Source organism: Mastigoproctus giganteus, chromosome 8 (genome assembly GCF_048544385.1).
Source record: "Mastigoproctus giganteus isolate SK-2022 chromosome 8, ASM4854438v1, whole genome shotgun sequence".
In the NCBI taxonomy this organism is placed as follows: domain Eukaryota; kingdom Metazoa; phylum Arthropoda; class Arachnida; order Uropygi; family Thelyphonidae; genus Mastigoproctus; species Mastigoproctus giganteus.
This window is the reverse complement of record NC_143582.1, coordinates 27,624,345-27,637,045: the sequence shown is the minus strand read 5'-3', so window position 1 is coordinate 27,637,045 and position 12,701 is coordinate 27,624,345. Positions and strand designations below refer to the sequence as shown.

General features: G+C 37.6%; 1 protein-coding gene across 2 annotated transcripts in view; it reads left to right on the top strand.

Annotated features, from left to right (window-relative positions):
* The window catches only part of LOC150081391 (protein lin-28 homolog), a 324,578-nt gene that overhangs the window by 18,810 nt on the left and 293,067 nt on the right, over positions 1 to 12,701 (top strand). The window contains exon 1 of one of the 2 annotated variants that reach the window (XM_090379264.1): positions 578 to 733. The exons of the other annotated variant lie outside the window; for it this stretch is intronic. Within the exon in view, the coding sequence (XP_090235390.1) occupies positions 712 to 733 (22 nt within the window). The 5' untranslated portion in view covers positions 578 to 711. Of the gene's footprint in view, positions 1 to 577; positions 734 to 12,701 lie in introns of those variants that run through there. 2 annotated transcript variants of the gene reach the window in all.

Below are 12,701 nucleotides of genomic sequence, written 5' to 3'. Positions count from 1 at the left end.
GCCGCAGTGGTTCTCTAAATTTGGAAACAATACCTCCCGGATGGGAGGGGGGGGTGACAAATTTCGATGACATTTCGGGTCAACAGGTATGTCAGTTCAAATTTCGCAGTGCACGGCTGACTTGCCGTGAGGGTGGTGCCGCTAAACAGGAGTCTAGCCAATGTTCTCTTGCATGCACGCCTGCAGCCATTCCGAGCTGAAATTCATCTTGCTACCCACCCAATGGCTCGGAACTTGGAACATGACTTCAACCAATGAGAAACGTCGGCAGTAAATCTGTTGGCGTGCAAGGACGGGGGGAATCAATCTGCGTCATAGTGGCTAGTGCTTCCGACCAGGTCTGTCTATCCACGTTGGGAAACGTCGGATTTTTTTGTGTGCTTTTATTTTTACTTCCCCCTCTTGATGGTGTCCCCAACAGGCCCTCGACGTGTACCCTTCGAGATTGCTAAAGATTAAGAGTTTAAAAAAAAATCTTTGTAGGATTTTAAATGCCTACCTTGTAGTGGTAGTAAGTGTTCAACTGGACTGCCGTGCACACACACACACAAGGATCGAAGGGGGTGTCAGGTTAATTGTCGAGACCGGCGGCAACAAGCCAGGTTCGACGGTTGAACTCGGCCAACGGAGGTAGATGCTTCATTCCGCTAACGTTTAACTCACCTTAGGGGTAAAGTGTGAGAGAAGAAACTCCGATCGAGCGACTGGAGGATGACGGAGGCAACACCGAACGGTAAGTACACCCCTTAATTCCCAGACTGACCATTACTGAGTTGATGACCTGACGTCTGACCATTCCGACCCATCTAATGACCACTGGTTAGAGCTGTCGACGTCGATAGCCACTACACCGGTCTGTAGCCGGAGAGGATGCATCTCTCCGTTGGCGAGATGCGGATGAGAGTTTGGAGCGACCTCCATATTCATGTATGGCTGCTAGTGGTAGCGCCCTGGTCACTTTACTTCCGGTGCACGATGTTTAATAATCGCATTTATTTTTTCCAAACCAAAATGAATTATCGATTACTTTTTCGTAGGATGCTGTCTTTATAACAAGTCCCATGATGGCCTGTTTTCATTTAACTATTATGATAGATTAATCTAACTGTTCATTATCTCCATATGGAGACGTAGTTGCTATCAATATACCTTAGTCTACTTATTCTACGTTCTAGGAACTCAATTTAATATATTATTATATATTAAATTGAGTATAACTGAGTATAAATCAGATAATGAAATAAAATAGTTTCATTTTAAAACAGCTTTAGTCCTATAAAATAAATTATATTCAATTATTAAAAAATAATAATAATAAATAAAATTTTGTGTTTATATTCCCGGTCGCGTAGGGTTAGAAGAGTTCACGAGATAGAAAAAATACAAGAACATAACCGTGCTTAACAGTTACCTAGCTTGAACCACGGTCAACTTATTTCACAGAACGCATCTCCAGTGTTTAAGCTGGCTCTATTTCTAAGAATAAACTGCAATTTTCAATGATATCCCTCCTAAATTTCAATAGATAAAGAACAGTTTAAGCATCATTTATATTTTTTCAGTTGTTCAAGGATACAAAATATTGGGCTAAAAATATAAACTGCTGCTTTTGCTATAGAAATGTGTAGTTTAGCCAATTTAGTCTTTTTGCATGATAATAAGATATATTTTAAAGAATGAACGAAGAAAGATACCACTAGAAAGAAGAAGTGTGTGAGAGCTTCGAATAAATTTAAAGACACGCATATCGTGGTAATAAGAAAGCTGGACAGGAAGACAACAAAATGTGTTGTGTCGTGAGTGAAATAGATAAGTCGTGGGGGTCATGTGTTCTCTCCTGATTCTATCTACGGACACACCTCGTTTACCTGGTCGTTAATATAAATTCCGCCTTTCCTTAATTGCCTCCAATCACTTCCAGGTAGCGGAGAGCTCATGTCAACCGGGCCTTGCATTCAGTTTGCAGGGAAAATCCCACGTGCGTTTGTAGCTCACGCAATTCAGTGAGCCTTCAGGCTAAATTCTTTTCTACAGTGGATCTATAGGAATAAAAAAAAAAGGAGTGTGAATCGATTTGAAGAACCACCCCAGCAGGAGAAAGACAGCTGCAACTCAGGTTAGTAATTAAGGATGAGGCTCGTAAGTGACAATAGTTAAAACGATAATTGTTCCCTAAAGAGAGGATTTAGCTATAAATAAGATTATTTGTTGTAAGAATCACTATATCGCCAGTTCAGGCAACAGATAATGGATAAAATAGATAAAAAATTTGAAAATTGATAAAATCTGGAAGCAATCTCTGTGCCTCTCATGATTTTTTTTTTAATCAAATTAATGGTTTGGTTTTTTTTTAACCATGCCTTCCACTACAGCATTTATGAGCGATGCCATATGCAAGGCATCATGGCAAGATCTAATATTCCATATATTTTGAAAGTAGCTTTAAAATGGATCAGCTGACCAGCCTCTGCTTAGTAAACAGAATGGAACCTAATAGTAACTCTTAGGAGGTTCCAAGGTTAGCCAACGTATAATTTTGCTGCCACTATTTACCACACAACTTTTATTTCAATGAATCACGAAAGGTCAAATTGCGAAAAACATATCAAAATCTAACCAAACTTCCTAATAAACTTCATTCGTGGAATCTAGATTTCTATAATGACCACTCTTATACCACGTGTCATTATACACATTTGTGTACACACAAATGTACAAATTTTTAGTGAATTGAATGAATTTTTTTATCTGTCAGTGATATCATGATATTATTCCATCGATCGTTAAATCATATTCACAGTTTTGCTAATAATAGTGAATTAATATGCTCTAATCCTTAGAGTTCCCAAAATTTCATGATAATAAACCACCGGGTGTAAAAAATCGATTTCAAGGCTATTTCAAAATCTTCGTTGTAATACCATTTAATCACGCTTTTTTGAAGATCAAAATGCCGAAGAAAGTAAACAATTTCATAAAGAATGTAACATACAGAGCATTGATTTGTACAGACTTTTTATTTTTACAATAAACTATTGTACATACATTTGTACTATAGTTTCTTGTACAAATCAAAGTTCTCTGCAAAGACGACATATAACTCAGCTAGCAAGTCGGAGGATGGATCAGCTATTTGTCAGAGATATTAAAACACAAATATGTCTAAATAAATAAAATATAATAAAAAATAATAGGTCTTATATTTTCAGTTGTTTTTATCATCACCAATGTCCGGATCTCTTGACTGAATCACTTTATTCTACAGAAATAATCTTAATCTCTAACCTTCATTGGCACAACATCCTTCAAGTTTTCTTTTTCACCTATTTATTTTATATTTTATTCAACCTTCTTTAAATTTTTTAAAAATTCTCCAGTTTCACAAGATCAGTTGAAAGTTTGCCTCACCCCCGAACAGAAAAGTGCAAGCACGAGAATTACATTTCGGCTAAAAGAAAAAAAATCCTATATCTAGTTTGCAACTATCCTTTCTAAATTTGTAAGCAAGTTCCCTAGTTTGAGCCGCCTGAGAAAGAGATAGAGTAAATCACTTTACGCCTCAACCTTTTTACACACTTAATTATCTCTGTCAGGCCTCCATATAAATGCCTGGTTTCCAAACTCTGCGACTCACAAAGCATATTTCTTTATGCGGGTAACCTCGTTTCTATCCTGAAATAGAGTTTAAAGACATGTATAAAATACTCAAGCTCCAACTCGCCTACTATACACATGATTCAAGATGTGGCTTCATACAATGGAATAATCACCTCTTTGCCTCTATTCTGCTGTACACAGCTAAACCCAGCGTGCTGTCTTGGAACTATATCCATACTGCTGAGCAAATTTCGTATCAGATTGTATAATCACCGCAAGTCTTTTTAATTATAAACTATGTTTGTTGTTTAATAATGAATATCACAAACAAGAAAGGAACTCAACACTGAATACTGTGAGGGATCCCCGCTGGTGACCCTAGTTCCATTCAGAGAAATATCCCTTTAAAGCCACCTTTCAGTTCTCTGTTCGTAATGAATTCCCACTATCCAACGAAGTTTTCAAGATTTTTTTTTGGGACCCTCTTGGTAATGGTTCAAGTGGGCGCTTTTTCCGAGAAAGAATGAATATACGATAGAAGTTAATAAATAAAAAAAAAAAAAAAAACAATATAGTTAGATCTTGGGCCATCAAACAGCTGGGTATCACTGTGACATTTAGTATGATATAGCCGAATTGGTACAGCAGAACATCTGAGATGACTGTGGTTCGAACTCACGTGACAGGATAAATACGGTAATGTTCTTGTATTCCCTATCTTTTAAACTTCTCTGACCCATACAGTCACCCTTTAGTGTAAATAGGAAATTTATATATTTATATAGGATTTCAATGTAATTTTGCCACCCATAATAGAACGTAAGGCTTACTAGCAATCTGCTGTTTAGGGCCAAACCATTTGGTTAAATAAACTGAATAAAGAAATAAATATGATACAATCGAAAAAGTGGCTCTACCTCCCAGGGAAAACAAAGTGTAACCAACGTCACTTGCATTCAGTTCATTTGTTCATGTATTTGGCCACTCCCTCCGTAGATAAATTTGGAACTCCAACAGTAACTCGCTGACTAAAGGAAAGATTCAGACATATATTGTACAATTATCCATTCTCAAATTAAACACATATCCACTTGTGCATATCACCTGATTAAGTATAAAGATTAGCCCAGCGTTCAGATTACTAAACTCTATTAAAGTCATAAACACCTTAATTAGGCAATTAAGCAGATGCCCGGTTTCCAAATGCTATAACTTACAGAACTGAACTCCCCTCTCTCTCTCGATAAAAATTACTTATCAAGAGCGACATGAATTCCTAACACAGTTTCATTTTCAGGTTCATATCCTTAGTAAAATCTAAAATGCAGTTTCAAAGCCTGTATGCGATATTCAAGACGTGGCCTAATCATTTCCTTATATAATGGAATAATCTCCTCTTTGTATCTACTAGAAAAGTTCTAATATATCACAGGCAAAACACCGCGAGTATTACTAGCAGCTGCTCATACTTTTCCGATAACTTCACGAGTCTTTGACTAATAAAAAGGGCTCTCAAGCAAGGTTCATTATTCAAATATTCTTCCTTGCACATTTAGCATTTGAATTTGTTGAAATTACCATTTGGCCCTACTGAAGAGAGCTTAGTTTTAGAAAACTGAAACAACCAAAATACCAACGTCCAACTTCCAAAACATGCTATTAACCGAATCAAATCTCTTGTTAAGTCATCATAATATGACGTGGAATTTAAAAATATGGTATTTTAAATAAGAAATTGAATTTATTTGAAAAAATAAAATTAATACATTTTTTTTAAACTGCTGGTTTCGGGATCTGTGCAGTACACTATCACTACTTACAACATATTAAAATGCCGATTGGATATTTCGCCCACCCTGAAAGAGTTTCCATGTTACTAGTATTACTTTCCTAATTTTCCAAAAATTTCAAATCAAGCAGATATTTGCAGCTTAAAAACAAGATAGAAAAATATTTAAATCGTTTTCACGCACAGTCGTGAGTTCCATGAATGCTTTGACAATACAGTGGTCAAAATATTTACATAAATGGTTGTGACAATGGCATAAATTATTGGCAAAGTTTAAAAATAGCCTTTCGTCCTCATGGTACTGTAGTATCCGTTACATTAGTGGTCCGCTAGAAGTATGTAAAGTCCGCTATCCCACACATCATCTTCCTCATCCTGTAGCACTTAAAAAAAATGACTATGACCTTCGATGGGGAGGGAGAAGAAAAGGGAATGAGAGTCATATCGGTCGACCGATGCGAGGATGGTAGGTTAAAACGCGTGCACGAGGGCAGTACGTCTTAGAAATACTTACACAAGGCTGGAGGCAGGTGGGGTAGCGTTCCCGAGAAATGGTGATAAACAAAATGTAGGTCGTCGTATGTGACCTCGAACTGCCCTTGAACTGAGAGAGATGTTGGTCAGCTACTCTTTCTTCTAGTGGGAAGGACACAAAGTCCTGTTACAGCTGCACGTAGTAAGTGTCGGGGTGCGATCCCTCCCTCAGCCCGACCATAAGAACCCCTTGTTTTCTGTTCAAAACATACGGCAGGCAATACTGGTAGCGTTTGCACTTCAGATATTACAAGGGTTGTTTTCCTTTGTTATTAAAAGAAATCTGAGCTTAGTTTCTCAACAAAAATATAATGCAACGTATTTTTATTGTAAATAATATTTTAATAGTAAGAAAAAATGTATAAATTCTGATACTTTTAACTTGAAAATTTCTTCAAACTCCAGATCATGTTTCAATGTTTCAAGCTAACATAACAACCGACTTTTATTGTGCGAAAATATCCCTCTTTGTAACACAATACCACTTTTAACGATTACGTTTTTAAGAAGTGTCTAGTGTTCAAAAGTACGTGCAAGCAAAGTTTAAGATTTATTCTAGTGTCGAAAATAAGAAAGAAAGAAAGAAAAAAAAAAAAAAACCATAAACATATGTCCAATTCTGAATGGTGATGCCGCTATGGCATCTGAAATTTAAAAAAATGGCTACGGAGTTTTTAAAGTTCCGAATTCAAGACAAACGCATAACATCAGAAATTAGGCTCGAATATTTTATCCCACTCGTCCGATGTTGCGCCTTTGGACTGCCATTTTTTAAAGATTTCTGGAACATTTTTAAGTGTTAATCTGTGAGAAATATTAATGAAGTGAAATTGGAACTCTGGAATTCATTGCATCTAAACCTGCTTCCTTTTATAAAGAGCGGATTGAAATGTTGATGACAATAGACAACAGTGCCATATTTTTAAGTCGTTTTTAAATAACATTTCGAAAAGGGGAAAAACCTATATATTCCATAAACTGTTGATTAAATATGTTGTTAAAAGTAACACCAATATAATATTGTTATGCTCATTTATAGGTCTAATGGCCACCAGACTCCGCTAATTCGTTAATAACAACAGTACCATCAAAAAAACAAAATATGCAATATCGCAGTTGACTCCTCACTTCAACTAGTAGAATCCCGGTTGTTTTAGATTTAAGCCAAGGAAACGAAGATCGTGAGGCGTTAGCACATTCTGTGGTCGGCTTGCAAGCTTGTTGAATGAAAAACTGGAGTGTCCGAGACATCGAAAAAAAAAAAAAGAAAGAAACCATGCAACTCCTCCAGGGCGTAAAAAATCAAAACAGTCCTCTCATCTAGGTGGTACTTGAATCCAGATTTTTTTCTGACAGTATGGCAGGGCAGGGAGCGACCATTGCACTAAGCAAGAGGATGAGATTACATCTTAACACAATACAGATACATCCCTTCTGGCTCCTGATCACAACTATATAAAGATCATTATTATTACTTTGATAGTACATCCATTGATATATTTTCTGATCAATAATATATTTTATAACCAATACTTTTTCACGTAAGTTTAATTTTTATAGGTTACAGAAAACAGACTTTTGTTGCGTTGGCGTAAATCTAAAACAACGATGGAACAACTGGAATTATACCTCGGAATTCAGGGAAAGACAACCTAAGGTGCACTTTTGTGGTCTTACCAGGGAAATACATAATGACCATACAATTTCACATTTTATTGTTATTATGTATGGTGTGCAATCACTCAGACTAATCACCAAGAATATATGCCCCAGCCTTTTTCGCCAAGCATATCTTCCAGGCCCCTCTCTCTCTCTCTCTCTCTCTCTCTCTCGTGGTTGCAAATCTTTCTTGGGACATATGAAGCTTTAAAAAATTAATAAAATAACTTGTTCCTATTGTGAATTATTGAAGTCAAGTCATAAACTGTTACAGAGGAAGAAAAATTTAAAAAATTATCAAAAGTTTGACAATCTGGTGTATATAAATTTCTTCTATCCAAAGAATTATTCTCCATCCAGTTACACGTGTAAGATAACTTATGGCGATCTAGCTGAACAAAGCAGCTTGTTGTGTAATAAGATGGAAATACTTTTCTAAAAAAATAATAATACGAAATAATAACCTTTATTGTTTACCGTATTAGGAGATATATGGGTAACTTGATTCTTCAGAGCTGTCAAGCTTGGATCCTTCATACGGTTATTAAAATAAAATGGATAATTGACTACTTTATATAATTCTGTATATTATATATAAAATGGATAATTGGCTATTATAAGGAGATATAATTCGGTTGATATTAAAATATAAAACGGATATTAAGGATTGGTATGGGGTATTTGAGTAACTGTGAATTCTTTCAGAAAAACGGGCACTACAGCTATCGACAGAAAGGATTTACAACTGACCTTGGTCGGTATTCTCAACTAACAGATGGTTACTGGGGGAGGGTGGTGCGAACTAAAAGGGCGGGCTGAACATGAAGACTGGGGAAGGTGGACAGGGATATGTTGAAAAGTATGTTGACCGCTTTTGGTTTATACAGCAAATCTGACGCTGTTTCCTGGCGATGAACGAGCTACAGCTGAGAAAGAAAGAGAGACTTACAGTTACAATACTTACTTATCTACACAGTCTACGAAAATCAAATCATTAAAAAAAATATGTTAATGAACAGTACGAACCAAAAGTCAGAACAAAAAAAATAAAGTTTTAAAAATCAATAACTTAGGGTTACATGACTGCTACTGGTACAAATATATATATAAGGAACAAAACGAAATGACTACTACAGCGTACATGCGCCATTAAAGATACATCTCCCATTTAAAGACAAATTTCTTTTGTATTCGGTACAACCATCCGCGGGCAGAAGAGTTTATGAATTCATTGTAACTGCTTGTACCCCTTCTATTTAAGTGTATCCTGTCCCTGTAAAAACAGTCTTTTCTTTTAGCAAGCACAGACCACGCTGAGGAAAAATCTATCCCATTAGCCTTGCATAGTCTCTCCAGGGCCGAATTTATTGACAAGGCTTCCGTCATATACTCCCTCCTATCGAATCTGAACAGAACTGCAGACACTTTCAAATTCAATCCTAACTCACAACTTTTTTTTCTTCAACATTTTCCCATACTTGCTGTTAGGTCCTCGGAAGATCTGAGGACCTAACAACAAGTATGGTACTCTTAATATTATTAGTGGCAACGTGTACAAAACGTGAACTTTCGAGCCGTTTAAAGATAATATCTGCTCTGAAACGTAATCTACTCTTGCCCCTGGTTCTATTCCACCTATCGTTTTGCACAATACATTTCCCGTTTCCCGAAAGGGTAACTAATAATAAGTACTTCCTGTGGTGGCAGCACGTTTTGTCTTGGGGACTGCCGCTGTGTTGCATGATGCACAAGTGCAAGCTCTGGCTTTGCACCTAAGAGCTTGATAGACCCCCATTTTAATTCTTTCGAGGATATCCACCCTATTCTTCAATCTCACATAAACGCCCATCAGAACGTTGAGTTCGCGCTAATTTCTTCACTCTTTCAACCGAACGGTGTGAAGAAATCACACACACACACAAAATATCCCCCCTCTTGGTTGTATCATGTCCCATTCCAGATATAGCCGCAACAATTACACAAGTAGCACATTTTGTAAGGCAGTGATCCATAAGAGAACAGCTACCTTCAGTTCACTCCCGAGTCACATCACTCCCGCTATTTTGAGTCTGTTACTTTTCAGCTGTAGTCTGTGGTATGATTTCCGTTTAAATTCAATTTAATTTGAGAATACTACACTAAACTAATAGATATCTAACTGCAATAATACGTATTAATCTCTTATGTTTACGCTATATGTATTTTTTATCGAAACTTTTGATTCATAATGCATATACAGTAACGTGATAGACACGATTCAAGTTTACATATTCAAAAGCCTTTGCAAATCATATCTATGTTGGTAGCAGTTACGACAAATGGGATTTTGGAGTTGGGATTATGGCGTACTTGTCAATTAGTTATTCATTTACTGTTTGGCCCATTTATTAGTAATTTCCTTTACTTTCTGGATTTACAGTGGCACACAAAAAAACTGCATGACTTGCAAATTTTGCAAATAATGTGTTGCACTGCATTGAGGTTACAGAAATGTTCGAAATGCATTTGTTAGATGGGATATATATCTCTGTGAATGAAATTCAATAAAAAGATTCCACCTGATATACCTAAATGCCATAAATATCTTCCCAAAGGGTAAAAGGCCTAATTAATAGAAATATGAGAAATCATGCAAATGGAAATCATGACAACCAAACACGTTTTATTGCATTTACGTGTATAAACTGAAATGACAAGTTAACGTAATAGTATTATGTACTGAAAATCAGCAAAATAAATCCTCAATATTTTGTTGTTCCTCCTCGAGCTGCAATTACAGCCTTGCAACGATCTGGCATAGAGTTAATCAACTTCTGGATATATGGGTGCTCAATTTCGTGGTACCACACTCTTAGAATGCTCTCTTGCAGCTGAATCTTACTTGTTGGCTTCTTCTGAGCAATTTTAGATGACATTATGTACCAGCAATTTTCAGTAAGGTTCAAATCTATACTGTTGCCGGGCCAGTCCTACACCGTAATGCCAGCATTTCTGACTGCACCTTAAGGGAGAAAAACGAGGGAAAACATTGGTGTATGTTTAAAGTCTTGTGAGACAAGAAGACAAACTCATCATTAAATCTAAATAGCATAAAACTTACCAATTTTGCTGTGTGGCAAGGTGCTGAGTCCTGTTGAAAAATGCAGTTTTGGACGTCTGTGTGGTGATCCCTAATAACGGGTTTCAGGCACTCCTCCAAATAGCAGTGTAGGTTTCTGTATTCACCGTTCTTAATTCGGCCTACCCCTTTGCTTGTCATGCATCCCTAGACCATGTGAATTTTACAGTCAGTGTTATGCAGTCAGGATGATATGCCCCCAATTTTCGTCTTCTGACATATTGCTTCCCATCCGAGCCATGCAGGTTGAATTTCGATTCGTCAGAAAAGATGCCGGTGTCCTATTGTTCTTTTGTCCATGAGACATGCATTTTAGCCAAAGCAAGTCGCTTCTTCCGCATTTGTTGGGTCAACAAAGGCTTCTTCTTCGGGCCGATAGGCATGCAGACCACATTCCGAAAGCCGTCTTTGGATAGTTCGTGCACCTGTTTCAACACCAGAGGCCATCTCAAAGTCCAGTTTTAGATCAGGAGCACTAGCATGGCGATTACGAAGGCATAGCCGTTTCAAATATCGATCTTGGGAAGGCGTAGTCACTCTCTTACGGCCTGATCCAGGTCTTCTCTTCACATTATGCTTTAATTTTAGCACCCAGGATACTGTTGACTGGTGGCAGCCTATTTTATCAGCGATAGCACGCGCGTAGAAAGCCCTTCCTAGGACAGAGCAACAACTGTCAACCGAACATATGGAGCCATGCTTACACCTCCACAAAACAGGATACTAATGAGCGTGTATACCCTTGCAACGCCATATTTATAGAAACGGCTGATGCAATAGAAGCGTTATCTGACACAATACGACAAACAAAATTACTGTAATCAAACAATATCTTATACGTCTCACTACAAATGTTACTTTTTTTAAGGTGATGCAGTTTTTTTGTCCGCCACTGTATATTTTTATTTATTGTTAATTTATTTATTATTACTATTTTTTTTTTTTTTTTGGTACCGCTATTGACAGAGAGGATCGTCAAACTATGGCCCGGGCCGATCCGATAAGTGGGGCAGAGGGGAAACTGCCTAAAAGTGCAAACTGCAAAACGAGCTAAGTTTAATGTTTAATTATAAAAAAAGCGCCATATTCATACCCGTCTTAGGCAACAAAATATCTAAGCTCGGCCCTGGATATGGCATACTCCTCTACCATTTCCATCCTTGATTGGGATTGCATTCAATTTACAGAGGGATGCCATAAATACCTTTACAAATTTCAGTGATGAAATACCTAAAAAAAAAGTTGAATCCGTATATGTTAATGTATTCTTTCTCTAATGTGAATCATTGTAATGCATATCAGAAGAATTAGCAGTAGTAGCAGGAATACATTTTTCTGTTTGTACAGGTGAATGTGAATAGGGCTCGAATCGGAATATTCACGATCGGAATGCTAATATTTGGCAACATAAACGAGAATAAACTTGGTATTAATTCTGACCTTCCGATTCCGTAATGAAAATCACGAATGTGTTCGAACTTATAGGCGGAAATGGCTTGTCTTCACGGGTGGACGCATCCCACAGCACATAGGAGTGACGTCACTGACTGGCGACGTCACTCCTAGGGGCTATCGGATGCATATATAGTGACGGAACGGTAGTGAACGTCAGTTCGTCAGTACGAAGTCAGTGCAATGGGGAAAGGGAAGGACCGGGCGGAATTTGAACGGAAAATAATATCCAGCATGGAGAAGCGAGGATCAGCATCTTAGCAACTGCAGACGTTGTCGGCTGTTCGAGAACGGCCGTACTGAAGGTATGGCAAAAATGGTCCAGAGAGGGGGTCACACAACGTGCGGGGACGGGTGAACCACTACTGTTTGAAAATCGAGATGAACGGCGGTTGGCACGTGCTGTCTGGGACAACAGACGGTTCACGATCCCGCATTTAACGGTAGTGTATAGAAAAAAGTTTTCGAACCCACCATCCAGAGGACTCCTGCAGATAGACTTACGGGAAAGGCGACCTGTTCATGTGCTCATGTTGACCGACCGTCATCAAC